General features: G+C 46.8%; 1 protein-coding gene and 1 pseudogene across 2 annotated transcripts; both read left to right on the top strand.

Moving 5' to 3' along the window:
• The first annotated feature begins 3,765 nt into the window (after window positions 1–3,765).
• Window positions 3,766–15,015, top strand: LOC125407440 (cytochrome P450 2D4-like). 2 transcript variants are annotated; one of them, XM_087899114.1, is made up of 10 exons: window positions 3,769–4,021; window positions 9,819–10,056; window positions 11,182–11,353; window positions 11,590–11,742; window positions 11,813–11,973; window positions 12,326–12,502; window positions 12,651–12,792; window positions 12,991–13,178; window positions 13,590–13,731; window positions 13,827–15,015. In XM_087899114.1, exons 2-10 carry the CDS (start codon window positions 9,868–9,870, stop codon window positions 14,003–14,005), a joined length of 1,503 nt encoding a protein of 500 aa, XP_087755240.1. In that variant the 5' UTR covers window positions 3,769–4,021; window positions 9,819–9,867; the 3' UTR covers window positions 14,006–15,015. The 2 variants fall into 2 exon arrangements, 1 of the variants encoding a protein (XP_087755240.1); XR_015735661.1 differs by lacking the exon at window positions 13,827–15,015 and having other exon boundaries at window positions 3,766–4,021; window positions 12,991–13,302; window positions 13,590–13,720.
• A 148-nt stretch (window positions 15,016–15,163) lies between these two features.
• On the top strand, window positions 15,164–17,165 carry LOC125407719 (elongation factor 1-alpha 1-like; annotated as a pseudogene).
• The last annotated feature ends 1,094 nt before the right edge of the window (window positions 17,166–18,259 follow it).

Genomic DNA, 18,259 nt, shown 5'->3' with positions numbered 1-18,259 from the left:
TTCTGGTTTCAATTACAGTAGACAACCATGGTCCAAAAGCATTACCTGAAAAGTTCCATAAATGAACAATTCTCAGATTTGGAATTGTGTACTATTCAGAGGAGTCTCACCAAATCTCTTCTATTTTTCACCATCACTCTTACATTGGGAACAGAAAGGTGTCTTTGTCCCACGTGTTGATATTATTAGGGACATTATAAGGTTTTGTGTTACTGGATCTGCCTCTGTAGTAACAGAGTCCTGTGTTCAAGGAGGAAGATGGTGGTCCATGTCACAATGCCCACATTCTCATTCCAGCTCATCATCCTTGCATCAACCTGCAACATCACATGTAGTATTGTGTGGGTGCAATGAGATATCTGAGAGAAGGATTCCACTGTAATTATAATTGTCATTAGTTATTACCATTAATCTCTCACTTACCTGCCTTATAAAATAAACCTCATAGTTGTATGTACATTTTAAAAATCCTACAGGGCGTGGGGAGATGGCTCAAGGTTAAGAGCTCTTGTTGCTTCTCCAGAGGACCTGAGTTCCATCCCCTACACCTATGTTGGGGACTCATTAGACCTATAACTTCAGCTCCAGGAGATCCAACATCCTTCTCTGGTCTCAGGACACTAGGAACCCACACACATGTGGCAAACACACAGACACATGTCTCACCAACACATACAGGTATATATAAATTAAAGTAAACTACATCTTTAAAAAAACTAAGGGAAAAAAACCTGTATTTTGCTCGGCAGTGGTGGCACATGCCTTTAATCCCTTTACTAAGGAGGCAGAAAAAGATGGATCTCAAAGGCCAGACAGGTCTACAGAGCAAGGAGAGGCTTCCAAGTTACAGAGAAACCCTGTCTCGAAAAGCAAAAACAACAAAAAAATGTATTTATGATTTGTTTCTAGGAGCTGTTATAAACATGCCCTAGAGGGTCTCAGATTACAAATTTTTTTCTTTTTAATCCACTCAGCTGTCAGTAGGCACTGTGTTTCCTCCTTCAGCTACTATGAATGATGCTGCTATGGTCATAGGTTTACAATTATCTCCTTGAGCATCCTTAGAATTTGCGCTCTCTCTCTCTCTCTCTCTCTCTCTCTCTCTCTCTCTCTCTCTCTCTGTGTGTGTGTGTGTGTGTGTGTGTGTGTTTATGTGTGTGTGTGTGTGTGTGTGTGTGTGTGTATACTGTGTTGTTTCCATTGATCTCGGGTGAATGTCTGATTTCATTTGCACTGTGACTCTCTGGTTGTTTGACAGAATGCTGTTGTTGATTTACACATGTGTGTCTAGTTTTTATTTCACTACTGATATATGGATTTCTAGGCTGGCAAAACAGCAACAAGAAATCCTATTAATGACTTTTTTAAAGACAGAGCCTCACTATGTACCCAGGCTGGCCTGAAATGCCTCAAACCTGCAGCAAACCTCTGCTGTAGCTTTCCTACTGCTGGGATTTCAGGCATATGCTATCATGCCCAACCAGAAGACTCCAGTTTTTAAAGGGTATTGAAAGTGGATCTAGCTTAATATGCAATCAATCCAGGAGAATGATCCTGTGCTTTTGGAAATGTGCACATGCTGAGGCTGAGTGTCTCTCATGTCTATTAGGGCCAGCTGATTCACAGATCAGCATTAATTGGTCCAAATCCTGAATTTCCTTAAGGAGCTTCTGTGTGGTGTTTCTATCCACTGTTGACAGTCAGGTATCAAACCCTCATCTATTACTGTACAGCTATCTCCTCCTCTGGAACTTTCCCTTTTACAACACCTACTTAGGTCTCTCTTGTTCCATACACACAGTCAGATGTCACTTTGGGATGCAACTGGTCTGAGAACTGCATTATCTCCACATTGCATCCTTGAGCAGACACTATAGAGTGTTTACAGAAACGAAGGTGGTTGTCAGGTCACCTGGTGTGATAAGCCTATAGGATATAAGAGTCTATAACATCTGTCCTTGACTAACATTATCAATATGTGGTGTGTGACTGTGCATTTGCAGTTTCTGTATCTTCTTCCCGCCATAAACTTTTAATCACCTATTAAACTCCAATACAGCCACCTTGGTTTGGTTACCTTTTGCACTGAACAAATTTTCGATGTTTCCAGTTTCAACTTCTTTATTTCGTTTTATCTCATGGCTCTTCTGAAACCAGCATGCACATGGATCTCATTTCTTAACTGACTTATCAGTCTCTGCTTTCAATAAAAGGGTTTAACTCAGGTACACTTCAATTAATCTTCAAATAATTACTGAGAGGAAATCCTTGCTAGTTCAGCTTTAGCTGTCAACTTGACACAGTCTGGGGTCACCTGAGAAAGGAGTCTCAATTGAGAGAATCCTAGGCCATATTGACCTGCAGGCATTTCTTTGTGCTCACCTTAATTGTTAATTGGTATATGAAGGCCCAACCAACACAGTGGCTACATTCCTGAGTAGGACATCCTGGGCTGGATTAGAAAACTAGCTAAAGACAAGCCTGTGAACCAGCTAGCATGCAGCATCCTCTATAGTTTCTCCTCCAGCTTCTGCCCTGACTTCCCTCAGTGATGGTCTGTGACCTGGAGGTGGAATCTGAAATCATCCCTTTCCTCCCCAGTCTCTTTTGGCCCAAGTGTTCATATCACAGCAACAGAAAGCAAGCAAGGACACTCACCTACTCCACTTAGTATTTTCAGCTCTGCATTCCTTCTATCCTCCCCTTAACTCCCCACCTTTGCCTTTTTGGACTAGTTGATACTCTTAGTGTTCCTCTTTGATTCTCTTCTCATGTTTGTACATTTGCCTTAGGGATTAAATCACCATCATTTAATGCTCACTATTAGGGTGTGTGCATGGGATGGGGGAGGACACACCCCTGAGCGAATACAGAGGTCAGAGGATAACTTCTGGGATATGGTTCTCATCTTCCACCTTTTGAGGACAGCTGGTCAGTGAGCATCCAGATGGGAATCAACACCTTAAACTTATAAAAGCCTTGTTTGAGTATCAATTTCCTTTCTGTAGTATACAATCATCTTGGTCCCTCTAACAGTATACTATCATTGCCACAGATTGCACATTTATACTTTAAGCACAGATTTGTAATTATTGCTTTATGCATTAGTGTTTGCAGCCATACAGGAATAACATACAGAAAAAAAAAAAAAGGAATTACAGCCCCGAAGCACACTGACACTTTTGTTTCCGGGGTTATTACCCTGCCCTGTGTTCATTTCTTCTGGGGCTTTGAGCTAACCTTTGGCATCATTTCATTACAGCCTGGAGAACTCCCTCTACCATGCCTTGTAAGGCAAGTCCACTGATACCAATTCCCTTCAGCTTTTATCTGGAAATGTCTTGCTTTCTACTAAATTCAGAAGGATAATTTTTCTTGACAAAACTGGATGACATTCTTCAGGGTTTGCATGTGTTTTCCTGTATCTCCTGGTCTCCATCGTCTCTGACGGGAAATTAACTGTTAATCTCATCATGGTGTCCCCAAAAACCATCTGTGGCCCACTGTAAACCCGGACCCCTCTGGGAGCACAAGCTGTTAGTCTTAAGTGATCTCCGGGTGCTTGGAGAGACTGCAAGGCTCTGACATTAGACCTGTCAGGGCTAAGGTCTCTTTCTCAAAGCTCCTCCTCATTTGGGATCCCCTTCCCAGGAAGGCATCTTTAGAACTCCTCCCCCTCCAACTCAGAGCTTCCGCCACTTCCTTGGAGTGGCTCCTCCTCCTCAGAGCGTCGTCCCCTCCCCCCACCTCCCCAGAGTGGCTCCTCCTCCTCCGAGCATTCCCACCTCCCAGGAGTGGATTCTCTTCTCCTAAAAGTCACCTCCTCCTCAGAGCGTCACCACTTCCTCCCCCAGTGACCTCCTCTTCAGAGTGCTCCTCACAACAACCCTCCTCAGAACTCTTGTTCCTCGGAGCTCCACCCAGTTCCTCCGGGGCTCCAGAAACCACTTGCCTCTCTGCCAGGCTTCAGAACTGCTACTGTCAAGGCTGGGCTTGAGTCTGCCCCTCCGCTGCGGAAGAGGTGAGAGACAGACACCCCCCCCAACCCCTAAACTGGGGTGACCTTGGCACTAGGGCGTGGCAGTCCCTCCCCTTTGGGCGGGGTACTTTTCCTTGTTAGAGTGGGCTGAGGGGGAAACCCCAGGGCTTCTAGTTTCTTGAGGGTGGATGAAGTAAGTTGTCCCAGGCTAAGGCTAAGATGCCAGAACCACCCTGGGTCTGATAAAGAGCAGGTTCCTGGGACTCACCCCAGAAATCACGGGGTCCTGGAACAGGGAATAGCCAGGCTTCAGGGCTGAGGACCTTGCTCTGAAGTGAGCAGGGTGAAGACCCTACCCTGGCCCTTCGCATAACTTTCCCTTTGGAGTGTATTCTGGTTCTTGTGAACACAGGAAGTACCTAAGCAAACCAGACTTCTCTCCAAAGACCCTGCTTCTTGTCCTTTGGGGTTCACTGAAGGTCGGGAAGGGAAGAAGGAGCTGGTGAGTGGGCCCTTGCCAGCCCTGCTTGTACCATTTGCCCCTGCAATGTTGTTGTCAGTGACTGGCCATCTTAGAGGACCCATTAACATTTAATTAGGAAACACTAAAAGAAATCTACACTGAGCCAAAATCCCAGCAGTCAGGTGGCAGGAGCAGGAAAAACTCTGAGTTCTAGGACAGCCTGGTCTACATGTCTACATGTGAGTTCCAGGACAGCCTGGCCTTCATGTCTGCATGTGAGATCCACGACAGCCAGAACTACATAGTGAGATCCTCTCTCAAAACAAACAAGAAAAAGGAAACAGAAACAAGAAATTCTACACTAAGCATACAAGGAATTTACAGGAAACGATCATGGACCACCAACTAGAATGCACAATTAATATCCTGTTGTACTTTAACATTGTTATCTCCTGGTCTGAGGATGAAAGGGATTGGAGATTTTGGTTTTTTTCTGTGGGGCTGTTCCCACGGCATCTGGAAAGAGTTGCACTGGGGCTCCGAGGATATAAAAGCAGCTGCCCACCATTCAGCTTGATCCTAAAGACAGACATGGAGTGTACAAATAATGCTTCAAAGAACAGAACGTTTTGGGATAATTCTTAGGGAACAAAATGTTTCATGAGGGACTGAATGGAATGTTTTCCAAAGCCTCAGCTGACCGTGATGGCAGTGACTGCAGTGGCCATTGGCCTGTGCTCTGTTAAGCCTTTATACTGTTCTCTCGCCCATAGTGAACCTGCTGGTTACATGCGTGACTTCTAAGCTCTAGGGCACAGCTGACAAGTCCTTGCTGGTGATGAATTAGAGGTTATGGCTTTGAGAGCACTGGGTCCAATCCTTCCTTGCTCAGCTACAAACCCCTCACCCTATCCAGCTGTCTGAGAGGGAGAGAAGAGACGTACCCTGTGAAATTTGTCTCCACTGTCAGAAATGCTGTTCAAAGGACAGGCTGTCTTTTTACACATAGAGGATACAGTTTGGGGGATGTGACAGATACTGTCCTGACATTTATTCTGCTGCCTATGTCCTGAACGTAGATGGGCCTTTGAGAAGGCAGCACTCAGGGGTGCTCAATGGAAGACTGTAGTCCTACTGTGGGGAGAAGAGGACCTGTTCGGCGGTTTGCTGGAAAAGGCCTTGGACCCCCACAAGAATACTCAGAAACAGACTAGTGAAATGGAAGTGCTCCAGTTTCTAGGACACCACACAAGCTCTGTCTCTCTGTCTGCCCCGTCAGAGTTCTCCCTTAAGCAGTCTCTTTCCGGGGGGACTGGAATAAAGTGCTGCACCGTAGAAGGAGGCCCATACCCCTCTCCTCCAGCAGAGCTGCCTCTTCAGGAAAGATGCTCACCCCACTCCTGAGCCTGTGCCCTGCTGGGTCTTGTCACTGTCTGTCCTGCTCCGTAACATCAGGCAACACTCTAGGGTTTTTAAAGGAGGATCCCAGGATCATACTGCCTAGAGTCAGCGTTGACAGATCACACAGGAGGTCCCACTCTGTCATTTTGCAGCAGGTGCCTTCCCAGAGCCTTGCTGGTCACATCTGTGGTAGAGGAAAAATGACATTTAGCCAGGCAAAGACCTGTGTCTGCTGGGTGTGTTGTATCCATTTTCCCTTGGCTCCAGACATAGCAACAGCAATGGGAGACCATGCAACATGGCAGAAATGGCCAATGGCATCCTGACCCTTTTCATGAAAGCAGTTATGATGCATTTTGGCAATATTGGATCATCTTCCCAAACACATTTCATGTGACTATCATGGCGTTCCTAATCTGTGGGTGCTATAAGCCTTCTGTTTGGTCCACCTGTTGGGTGGTACAGCATTGCTACTTAAGGAGGCATCATGTCTGTTGGGTAAAAATTCTGTGTGTGAAGTAATGTTTTCAATAAATGCTAATCCCCTCTAATCCGAATCTAATTCCTATGCTTGAATTTTTCCTTCAAAGAGAAAGACCAGGACAGGTGATATAGCTAGGTTAGAGTGCAGGGGTCATCTTGACTGTTATTATTTCAGGGGGCTTAGTGAATAAAGAACAACAGCCTCACCGTTTGCAGGGACAGACAGGATTGTGTCTAGTGTGTATGTGCTTTGTACCTAATTGGACATTCTTACTTGTCATCCAGGGAGACAACAACACAGACATGGTTCTCACAGCTAGGGAAGCAGCCAGAGCTCCTAAGTGACTTCCTCAAGGTTGTCAAATAATGCGGTGGTCCGGAAACAACAGAGAGGGTGCGGGGAGGACAGAGAGGGAAACTTTTGCACTCTCCCTTGGCGCTATGATTTCTACTCAGCGAGGTTGATTGTAATTCAACAAAGGATGTTTTCTTCCTGTTTGGATCTTTGCCCACAAACAAAGGCATTTTCATAAAAGGCCAATGGAAAGTATCTTGGTTTCAGACAGCCATAATCTGCCCTAGGGGCTCTGAGCTTTTTAGGTTAGGAGTAGAACAGGAAGCTAATGTCCAACTTACTGACTTGCAAGCTTGTGCAGATGGTACAAAGAAATATGATCTTCATTCTAGTGGGGCTGGAGTAGACAGTGATGGGTCTGGGTCACTAGGAAAATTGCAGAATTTTTTTCTTTAAATTTTGATGATTAAGTGAGATAGAAGGCCTGGGAGCTTTCTCTACAGTGTGCAATTACTAGCAATTGCCAACTATTCAAGCTTTACAGGGATGAAAGCTGTCTGGCCTGGCTTTTGGCCATCCAATTCGATGAGTAGCATGTGGCAGACTGAAACAGGACCTGTGGGATGGGGAGACACCACACAGGAGCCCAACCAAGCTACGGTGCTTGTCCACTGGCCCAGTTCATAGTACCTGTGCTCCTTGACTCTTCTGAGAAATTGGCTCTGAATAATGTCATGCACATCCATGCACTGAAGCTCTGGCTGGGAGGCAAGTCCTTAATCATGATCTTCTAATTCCCTATACCATCAGTGGCCATTGCCCTGGATCTACAATTTTCTGGCATTCCTCCTGAAGAGCTGTTGAATAACAGACTTTTCCTGGGGAAATACAACACACACACACACACACACACACACACACACACACACACACACACATATTCTGTTCAGCCCAGAAGTGGGATGCACAACAGACCAAAGTCACACCACCACAGTGTGATAAACTAATGGTTTTTTACTGGAGTTACTAAGAGGCATATGGGGTGAGGGATTACTTATAAGGAACAGGGAAGAGTTAAAAGCAGCCACACCACCTGAAAGTCCACCCCAATATAGTGATATTTTATATATGTTTTAATAAATAAAGCTTGCCCGAAGATCAGAAGGTAAAACTAAGCTACCAGAGGACAGGCTGTGGTGTCAAACACGGATTTGAGAGACAGAGGCAGATGGATCTCTGTTGAGTTCAAGGCCACCCTGGGCTTCACAAGATCAATGCAGAAACAGATCCAGGTGGTGATGGCTCACTCCTCTAATTCCAGTACTAGGGAATCAGGGTTTTAATCCCAGCACTAAAGGGGAATATCAAACAGGAAGAGGTAGAGGCTCAGCTCTCTGCAGTCACCCAGCCTTGGTAGAGGCAAGACTTCTCTAGAGGCTTGACTGCTTTGCTTTTCTGATCATCAGCCTGAACCCCAATATCTGTCTCTGGGTTTTTATTATTCATGCTACACCCCAACAAAATGTTTCATGTTTTCTGGCCCAGTCTTAAAGTTGTCGACTGGTGCAGGGAGGCGCTACTATCCAGAAGAAAAAACCTGCCATGCTTGTCTCAAGCTCCGAGGCCTCCGTCTTGGGTCAGGAGGGTGAGACAGAAACCAGGAGTGTGCCATCTTTACCATGTATATAAGAAATTTTAAGGAACTCTGTGGTACTGAATTTAAATTTTCAGCTTGGCCTCATTTATCTCTTAGGATGTACCTGAGTGTTTCTGTAAGGAGTTTCCAGTGAGCTTTAACTAAGGCAAAAAAAGATCTACCTGGATGTTGGTGGTACCATCCCAAGGGCTGGAACCACAGATTAAATAAAAAGGGAGAAAGGAGGAAGTGAGCTGGGCATCCGTATTGATCTCCTTCTGCTGACTGACTGTTGGAGGCTGGCTGTCTCCTGCTCCTGCCACCACAGCTTTGAGATGCCCCACCCCCAGGTGTTTCCCATCATGATGGACTGTGCCCTCACATTGTAAACCAAAACAGTCCCCAGGTGCCCTGTTGGCTCATGGCAGGTATTTCCTTACAGATTTGAGAAAAGTTAACTAATAAAAACTCCTAGGACAGCTTCCAGCCGAACAATTTCTGTACACTTTTAACACAGTTATCAACTAGCAGAAATCTGGAAGCAAGAAAGAAGCAACTCACAATGGCGAGGGCCATCAAAAGCATTAGCATCTGGTTTCTAATGGCAGTTAGAGACAGGAGTGGCACTGTCCCTCCAGAAGTGACTAGAGATGTTGTAGACTAGAGTTTGTAAAGGGTGCCTGGGGGCAGGGGGTGGTTCCAGTCCTTGGAAGTACCTAGAGAGGGAAAGAAAGTTAACAGCCTATGTACCCGCCCCTTCCTCTGTCCTCCTACTCTGCCTGCTTCTTCTGGCTACACAGACAATGTAGCAGCTTGACTCAAAGCGAGGACAAAGGGCATCTCTGCTCCTTTAGAAGGATAAAGCCCCAGATGTTCAAATGCCCAGGATGTGTAAGCGTCCTACCTGCGCCAGGAATCTGAACTGTGGAAGGCTGCGTGGGTGCCCTGGCATTCATGGGGTGGGCTGCTGGTCAGGGAAGCTTTCTGTAGCCTGACCTTGGCCACCTTCCTGCACCTCTGATATCAGTGATCAGCTATTGCCCTCCTCCCAGTGCCCCCACTCACCGGCATAGTTCATACCAGGCACTTAGCCCCACAGCCAAGTGTCCTGCTGTGCCATTCAAGCTGCTCACCCCCTGCCAACCAAGTCCTCCAATGAAGCCTCCAGGAAAGTCCCACTCCAGACTGAGGCAACACTCCAAGTCTCTCTAAGTTCTGTTGTCTGTGTACCTCCTCTTAACCGAGAGCCTGAGCAGGGGGAGACCTGCCCATGAAGTCCCACTACCCAGATAAGCACAAGCAGCATCCTAAGCTTACATGGTTTCCCCAGATTTCTGTCCCCGTCCCCTGCATAAGCTCTTGAGGACCTAGAGGACAGGTTCCTCTAAGGTTACCATTGCTCCTGGCCTGCCTTGCCCTGCCTTGCACTCTGGACTGATAACAAACACAGCAGCTTGGCTATAAAGCAGAGGACAAAGGGCAGCATTGGCCCCTTTCTAAATGACCAGCCCAGGTCAGGGGAGTGCCGAGGGTGTGATAATACTGTTTTTCCTGGTCCTAGGGGCTGGAGTGAGGACCAAGAAGTGTTTGCAGAGAGCATAGGGGCAGGCATGGGGCTGCTGACTGGGGCAGAGCTGTGGTCCGTGGCCATATTCTTCGCCATCTTCCTGCTTCTGGTGGACCTAATGCAGCGGCGCCACCGCTGGACTGCCCGCTATCCACCAGGCCCTATGTCATTGCCTGTGCTTGGGAACCTGCTGCAGGTGGACTTCCAGAATATGCCAGCGGGCTTCCAAAAGGTAAGGGAATTGTTGGAGGTCAGGAGAGGTCATCAGAACACAGGGGTGGTAGTGCAACTACATGCCGCGCAGGAGCTGGTGCCCAGGACAAAGCAAGTAAAGAGGCTTCCTTCCCTTGTGGAGAGTGGTACAGGACCTGAGGACACGCCAAACTTCCCAAAGTCAACAGCCAGGAGGTGGGATGGGACCTGAGAGTCAGTCTGAGATCTAGTTAACATGACGGAATATAGTGGGTAGTGATGGTGCTGGGGCTGCATCCCAAATTCAACATGCCTGAAATTGGGAGACTAAGGCAGGTGGGTTATAAATTCCAGGCCACCTTAATGAAACTACCTAAGAAACCAAAACTTGAGAGCCAGGTGAGGCATGCCTCTAATCGCAGTACTTGGGAGGCAGGGGCAGTCATATTTATTTGCATTCTAAGCAAGCCTGGTCTATCATATTGAGTTCCAGGCTAGCCCATAATACAAAATGAAACTCTACAATCTTTAAACGTAAAAAAAGCCAAATACAGTGGTACAGATCTTTAATCCCAGCACTCAGAGGAGACAAAGACAAGCAAATCTCTGTGAGTTCGACACCAGCGTGGCCCACATAGCCAGTTTTTACACAGCACTGGCTACATACTGAGACCTTGGTTCAAATATGCACACACACGCACGCACACACTCCCACAAGCATGAACACACAGTAAAAATAAAAGGAAAATCAAGTTATATAGGATTCACATTCCTTTCATTCTACCAGAGGGAAATGTTTTGAGAATGTAGGAGAGGCCATGATCCTAACCAAGTGTTTCTGTAAGGAAATCAAAGTTGAGAGAGGTGCATCTACTGTTTCCATCCTTTTGCTAGTTCAGATTCTCAGATTCCCTACTAACATCCCTGAGTCTTAGTTTCTGCATCTAGACATGGGGATGCTAGTGGATCAGTCGGCAAATACATGACACTAGCAAGATCCATGGTGAAGTGACTGATAATGAGTTGTAGGTGACTCCTTAGACAAATAATACCAGATTTCATCCTTCTATGAGACTCACTACTGGACCGCCCTGCCATATTCTATCAGTACAGCTAAGCACAGGGATCCAGGCTTGCCAGTAATGCACTAACTCCTTGCCTACAGCTGCGATGCCGCTTTGGGGACCTGTTCAGCCTACAGCTGGCCTTTGAGTCAGTGGTTGTCCTAAATGGACTGACAGCCCTGCGCGAGGCACTGGTGAGACACAGCGAGGACACTGCTGACCGGCCACTACTGCATACAAATGACCACGTGGGCTTTGGACCGCGTTCTCAAGGCAAATGCAGAAAAAGACAAACGTGGTGGGAAAATGGAAACTAGAGAGGGTTCGGGGAGTAGAGACAGTTTGGGACCAACTGTCTGGGAGGGACAGGCAAGAGAAAAGACAGCAAAAGCAGACAGCCACAGGATGGACAGAGGATCCTACAGTAGTGATAAAGACTAACGTGGTGATAAAGTGGGACAGGAGTAGAAAAGAGGACGAGGCTCTCAGGCCTAAGTGTGGTCTTCCAGGTGTGCTCCAAGCACAGTATGGGTCTGCCTGGCGTCAGCAGAGGCGCTTCTCTGTGTCCACCTTTCGTCACTTTGGCCTGGGCAAGAAGTCACTGGAGCAGTGGGTGACCGAGGAGGCCAGATGCCTCTGTGCTGCCTTCACCAACTATAATGGTAGGTGATGGATTGGTGGGTACAGGTGGGGATAGACAGCAAACACCCTGACCGGCATTTCCACTCACAGGACGCCCTTTCAGCCCCAACACTCTATTGGACAAAGCAGTGTGCAATGTGATCGCATCCCTCCTCTACGCATGCCGATTTGAGTATGATGATCCACGCTTCATCAGGCTTCTGAGCTTATTGAGAGATACTATTGACGAGGAATCGGGCTTCCTGGCCATGGTACCCAGATAACTACATACAGTGGGGCCTCTCAGGAAGATGATCAACATGCAGTGACAGGGAGAGGGCATTTGGGAGGAGCTGTACAAACTTCAATGGGAGGGGAGAGGATAGACTGGGGCCAAGTGCTTAGAAATGGTGAAGTACCTGTGGAAGGCACACAAGTCTGCAATTTTTCACAGTATGATAGCCCTTCTGGAAGCTCAGGGCAAACAGGAAGTTTAGAGACTCACACTTGGAGGGACTATGTTACTAGTCTATCGTGGAGGAGGCTGGGAACCAAGACTCTTCTAGGAGACCACAGCACAGGGAGCACCCAGGTCCCTCTATCGGCCCTCTCTGTTGCTTACAGTTCCTGAATGTGTTCCCGGTGCTACTGAACATCCCAGGGCTGCCTGACAAGGTCTTCTCTGGAAAAAAGGCCTTCATGGCCCTGCAGGATGAGCTGCTAACTGAGCACAAGATGACCCGAGACCCTACCCAGCCACCCCGAGACCTGATTGATGCCTTCCTGGCTGAGGTGGAGAAGGTGATTGGCAAGAGATGGGGCTGGGGCTGTGGGCTAATGTCCTGTGTATCACCAAGTGACTCAGCACCTGGGTTGCCTGGGGACAACAATGGGAGGCCACTGAGGGTCTTCCTCTCCCCACTGAGTCTACTATTTCTGCCTGGCTCAGGCCAAAGGAAAACCTGAGAGCAGCTTCAATGATGAGAACCTGCGTATGGTGGTGGCTGATCTGTTCATGGCAGGGATGGTGACCACTTCGATCACACTGTCCTGGGCCCTGCTGCTCATGATCCTGCACCCGGAAGTACAGAGTGAGTCTGGCTGGGGCTGGGAAGAAAGAAGAAAGAGGGGTGAGCTACACCCCGTAAGCTTACCTGGGATACTTGACCCAGACTCCAGCAAGGGTGACAGTCATCTTTTTCCCATGGACCCAGCCCTTAACACATAGGTAGTAGAAGGACAAGGGGCATGCCTGGGGATCCTTAACTAGGGGGATGCTGTTTCTCCAGGCCATGTCCAAAAGGAAATTGATGAAGTCATAGGGCAGGCGCGGTGTCCAGAGATGGCAGACCAGGCCCACATGCCCTACACCAATGCTGTCATTCATGAGGTGCAGCGATTTGGTGACATCCTCCCACTTGGAGCGCCTCACAAGACATCTCGTGACATTGAACTGCAGGGCTTCCTTATTCCTAAGGTAGACCTGGGGCCCTCCAATGTCCAGTCATTGTTACCAGTCAGCTAGCGGCCTGAGTTACCCAGTTGAGAAGGACTGGAATCAAGGCAATCCATTCTCAACTGCACAGTACCAACCTCCCCTGGTGAGTATGAGAAGTGGAACAGTAACAAGAAGTGTAGAGCAGAACCCCAGCTAGAAAATCGAGCAAGCTAAAATTAGCTAGGGTGGTTGTAGCAGTCACTACCTACAAGTACAGGTGACAGTATGTATACCTATGTCACTTGTCACTTATCCCTGTCTTAGTATCAAAGCTAAGATGCTTCTAGAACTGAGGTTACATGAAAGAATTAAGTATGTGAGGTAGAGACTGTACATGTGGTCGTAGTGTCCCCATCCCGGTCCATGTTCACACCATGTGCTTCCTGCCAGGGGACGACCCTCATCACCAACCTGTCCTCAGTGCTGAAGGATGAGACTGTCTGGGAGAAGCCCCTCCACTTCCATCCTGAGCACTTCCTGGATGCCCAGGGCCGCTTTGTGAAACATGAGGCCTTCATGCCATTCTCAGCAGGTCCTGTGGGGTACCTGGCTTCCCTCCCCCTTCCTAGAATGCCCTAAATTGTGAATCTAGGCCCTTGTCTGACTGAGTCCCTCTCCCACCTACAGGCCGCAGAGCTTGCCTCGGGGAGCCCCTGGCCCGCATGGAGCTCTTCCTCTTCTTCACTTGCCTCCTGCAGCGCTTTAGCTTCTCCGTGCCTGCTGGACAGCCCCAACCCAGCGAACGTGGGGTCTTCAGGGGTATGACAGCCCCATCCCCATACCAGCTCTGTGCTTTTTCCCGCTAAGAAGAAGGACGAACTCTCACTGCCCTGTTGGGGTCCTAACATGCAATAAATCGTCTTACTCTGAACTAAACTGTCCCCATGAGATCTCCAGGCTGGAATGGGATCTCGGTAGGCTCCCCTGGATATTCACAACTCCCTACTTATTCTTACATGACCATTTGACCCCAAGGAAAGGACTGGTCTTTTGTACTCAGAAAATGATACCTACCCCTGCCTCTTCCCCCAGCCCTCACTTTTCTCACCCACATTGATAATGTTTGTACATAGATGCCAACACCTGGAAGGAGAGCCAGAAAGGACTGCTGATAGGTGACGGTGTCAGTTACACAGAAGGGAAGGGCAGGATTCGTCCTATTCCCACTTCCACCCGCCACACAGCTGAGGCTAACTATCACCACTACTGCCTGACTTCCATGACATTCCAGAGCTGCAGAGAAGTCAGGGGCTGGAAATGATATGCCAGGTTAAGTGCCCAAGGTTACTCATAGGGTACCAGCTGCTTCCTTCAAACACTTTATGGGTGTCCAGAATGGGTTACCTCCCTAGCTTCTTAGTCACCACTATGACCCATCAGGATTACTGGTGCCCCTGCACAGTGAGAAGGTGAGACAAAGCTTGGCAGAACCAGCAAGCTCGGTGTTGGTACATGCTCCCAGACTTAGTAGATCCCCAGACCTTAGCACAACCTTCTCCATGATGGAATTACCATTCATGCCATAAAACTCAGCACACTGACAGCACCTCTTGCCATAATGAAAGCAAACACCCAATCCATCACAGTTCATAGTTCTGGGAAAGTCTCTAAATGCACTAACCTTGCTTTTTGGCGTCTGTAGTTTTGCTTCTGGCTAACTCTTCTTGTTAATTGATATGTGTCATTTCAGGATATGTTTTTAAAAAAAAAGAAAGAAAAGAAAAAAGAAAAAAAAAGCTCAGCCTTAGAAATACTGAGAACTACACTGGGATCAGTGTAGTCACCAGCCGGCTAATAAAGACTTTCTATTGGTTTAGACCTGTGTCTGAGCAGTCTTCTCTGGTGGATACCCCACAACATTTCTAGAGGCTCCACCGATATCCCCAGAGACTAGACTTTGAGACACTTTTTTTTTGGGGGGGGGGTCTCAGATCCTCAGAGCAGGCAAGAGTGCAGAGGTCAAGCAACTCCTAGGTGGTGCAGAACTGAAAGACTTCCCAGGACCCTATGACTCCCTTTGATTAACTGCTGCCTAAAGTTTGGAGAAGTCTGATACCTCCACTCCAATAGGAAACAAATTCTGATATCACCTGGTCTGTTACCTGCAGAGGTAAGTCTGGGTAAGGAGCCTTATGTTTAAAGTACAAAGGGGCTTTTATCGCAATGGGTTTGCCGTCAGAACGCAGGTTTTGTGAAAACCACTGCTAAATCAAAGCCAGAATGAGAAAGGAAAAGACTCACAGCAACATCATCATCATTGGACACGTCAATTCAGGCAAGTCCACTACAACCGGCCACCTGATCTACAAGTGTGGTGGAATCGATAAACGAACCATCGAGAAGTTTGAGGAGGCTGCCAAGATGGGAAAAGGCTCCTTCAAGTATGCCTGGGTCTTAGACAAACTGAAAGCTGAGCGTGAGCGTGGTGTCACTATTGACATCTCCCTGTGGAAGTTAGAGACCAGCGAAGTACTATGTGACTATCATTGATGCCCCAGGACCCAGAGACTTCATCAAAAACATGACTACAGGCACATCACAGGCTGACTGTGCTGTCCTGATTGTTGCTGCTGGTGTTGGGGAATTCAAAGCTGGTATTTCCAAGAATGGGCAGACCCGTGAGCATGCACTTCTGGCTTACACCCTGGGTGTGAAACAGCTAATTGTTGATGTCAACAAAATGGATTCCACCGAGCCACCCTACAGCCAGAAGAGGTATGAGGAAATTGTTAAGGAAGTCAGCACCTACATTAAGAGAATTGGCTACAACCCTGATACAGTAGCATTTGTGCCAATTTCTGGTTGGAATGGTGACAACATGCTGGAGCCAAGTGCTAATATGCCTTGGTTTAAGGGATGGAAAGTCACTCGCAAAGATGGTAGTGCCAGTGGGACCATCCGTTGGAAGCTTTGGATTGTATCCTGCCACCAACTGGTCCAACTGACAAGCCTCTGCGACTGCCCCTCCAGGATGTCTATAATATTGGTGGTATTGGGACTGTCCCTGTGGGCCGAGTGGAGACCAACGTTTTAAAACCTGGCATGGTGGTGACCTTTGCTCCAGTCAATGTGACAACAGAAGTAAAGTCTGTTGAAATGCACCATGAAGAAAAAAAAAAAAAAAAAGAAAGAAATGCACCATGAAGCTTTGAGTGAAGCTCTTCCTGAGGACAACATGGGCTTCAATGTGAAGAACGTGTCTGTCAAAGTCGTTAGATGTGGCAATGTTGCTGGTGACAGCAAAAATGACCCACCAATGGAAGCTGATGGCTTCATTGCTCAGGTGATTATCCTAAACCACCCAGGCCAAATTAGTGCTGGCTATGCTCCTGTACTAGATTGTCACACAGCTCACATAGCATGCAAGTTTGCTGAGCTTAAAGAAAAGATTGATCGTCGTTCTGGCAAGAAGCCGGAAGATGGCCCTAAATTCTTGAAATCTGGTGATGCAGCCATTGTTGATATGGTTCCTAGCAAGCCCATGTGTGTTGAGAGCTTCTCTGACTATCCTCAACTGGGTCATTTTCCTGTTTGTGACATGAGGCAGACAGTTGCTGTGGGTGTCATCAAAGCTGTGGACAAGAAGGCTGCTGGAGCTGGCAAGGTCACCAAGTCTGCCCAGGAAGCTCAGAAGGCTAAATGAATATTATCCCTAACACCTGCCACCCCAGGCTTAATCAGTGGTGGAAGAACGGTCTCAGAACTGTTTGTCTCAATTGGCCATTTAAGTTAATAGTAAAAGACTGGTTAATGATAACAATGCATCGTAAAACCTTCAGAAGGAAAGGAGAATGTTTTGTGGACCATTTTTATGTGTGTGGCAGTTTTAAGTTATTAGTTTTCAAAATCAGTACTTTTTAATGGAAATAACTTGACCAAAAATCTGTCACAGAATTTTGAGACCCATTAAAACAAGTTTAATGAGATAAATAAATAAATAAATAAAGTACAAAGAGGTGCTGCTGATCCAGCGTCTGGGATCCATGTGAGATATCACCAGACTCCCCTGGTCTGCTCAGGTGTATGAATGTGTAGTGACCACCTCTGATTGTCTTTGCTGTGTGTCTCTCTGTCCATCTCTATTTCTGTCACTTTTGTTGACTGGAGAAACATCTCAATGGCAGGATCCTGCCCCAGTCCTCCCTCCGTGGTCCACAACTTCCTGTAGGCTCACAGGCAGCTTCTGCTGCTGTTGCTATGGCAATGCTGGCAGCAATGGTGGCTGGCCATGAGGCCCACCTCAATTTAAGTTCCTGGCCACGCCAAGCACAAGCTACCACCATTCCCGTATTGGTGGGAGTGAGAATCATGCACTCCACTGTGGTTGAAACTTCAGCCCGAGTTATGGGGAATAAAAACTTTTTAAAAACTCAGTACTCACGGAAGCATAGACTTGGGTCATCTAAAAATTCTGCTTCCAGTCTGGAAATCCAGTTAGATTCTTTAACTGAGGTTGTTCTTCGGAATGAAGAGGGACTGGACCTCCTCTTTATGAGACAAGGAGGTCTCTATATAACACACACACACACAAAAAAAAAACGTAACAAAACAAAAAATGTTATGCTAGTCAATCAGTGATAATTAAAAAATATTTAGCCATGGTCAACAATAACCTTTAAAATAAACAAGGAGAGACTTACATAGATCTAATCTACATGGGAAGTAGAAAAAGACAGGATCTCCTGAGTAAATTGGGAGCATGGGGACCTTGGGGGAGGGTTGAAGCAGAAGGGGAGAGGCAGGGAGGGGAGCAGAGATAAATGTAAAGTTCAATAAAAATCAAAAAAATAAAAATCATATTAAAAAATAAAATAAAAAAGATAGATCATGCTTACCAGTATATGCAGAGAAACATGTGATAGGGAATTAGTAAAAGAGCTAGATTCATACTTAGTAAATAAATACATTTTCCATTTTAATAAAAGACTAAATTGTTCTGAAGGATATTAATAATATTCTCCTTCCCTTGTAGTAAAATTCAGATATTTATTTTCATTTATGATGACATAACTAAATTATAATATTTATAGAAGCAAACAAAAATAGACTAAAATCTTCAA

Source organism: Myodes glareolus, chromosome 19 (genome assembly GCF_982192425.1).
Source record: "Myodes glareolus chromosome 19, mMyoGla1.1, whole genome shotgun sequence".
Classification (NCBI taxonomy): Eukaryota; Metazoa; Chordata; class Mammalia; order Rodentia; family Cricetidae; genus Myodes; species Myodes glareolus.
This window is presented reverse-complemented; position numbering and strand designations above follow the sequence as displayed.

Bases quoted from the DNA above. Each gene is read 5' to 3' on its own strand.
- LOC125407440 (XM_087899114.1), top strand. From the start codon at position 9,868: ATGGGGCTGCTGACTGGGGCAGAGCTGTGGTCCGTGGCCATATTCTTC. The intron at 11,974-12,325 runs GTACCCAGATAA...TGTTGCTTACAG, and splicing joins AATCGGGCTTCCTGGCCATG to TTCCTGAATGTGTTCCCGGT. The intron at 13,732-13,826 runs GTCCTGTGGGGT...TCCCACCTACAG, and splicing joins CTTCATGCCATTCTCAGCAG to GCCGCAGAGCTTGCCTCGGG.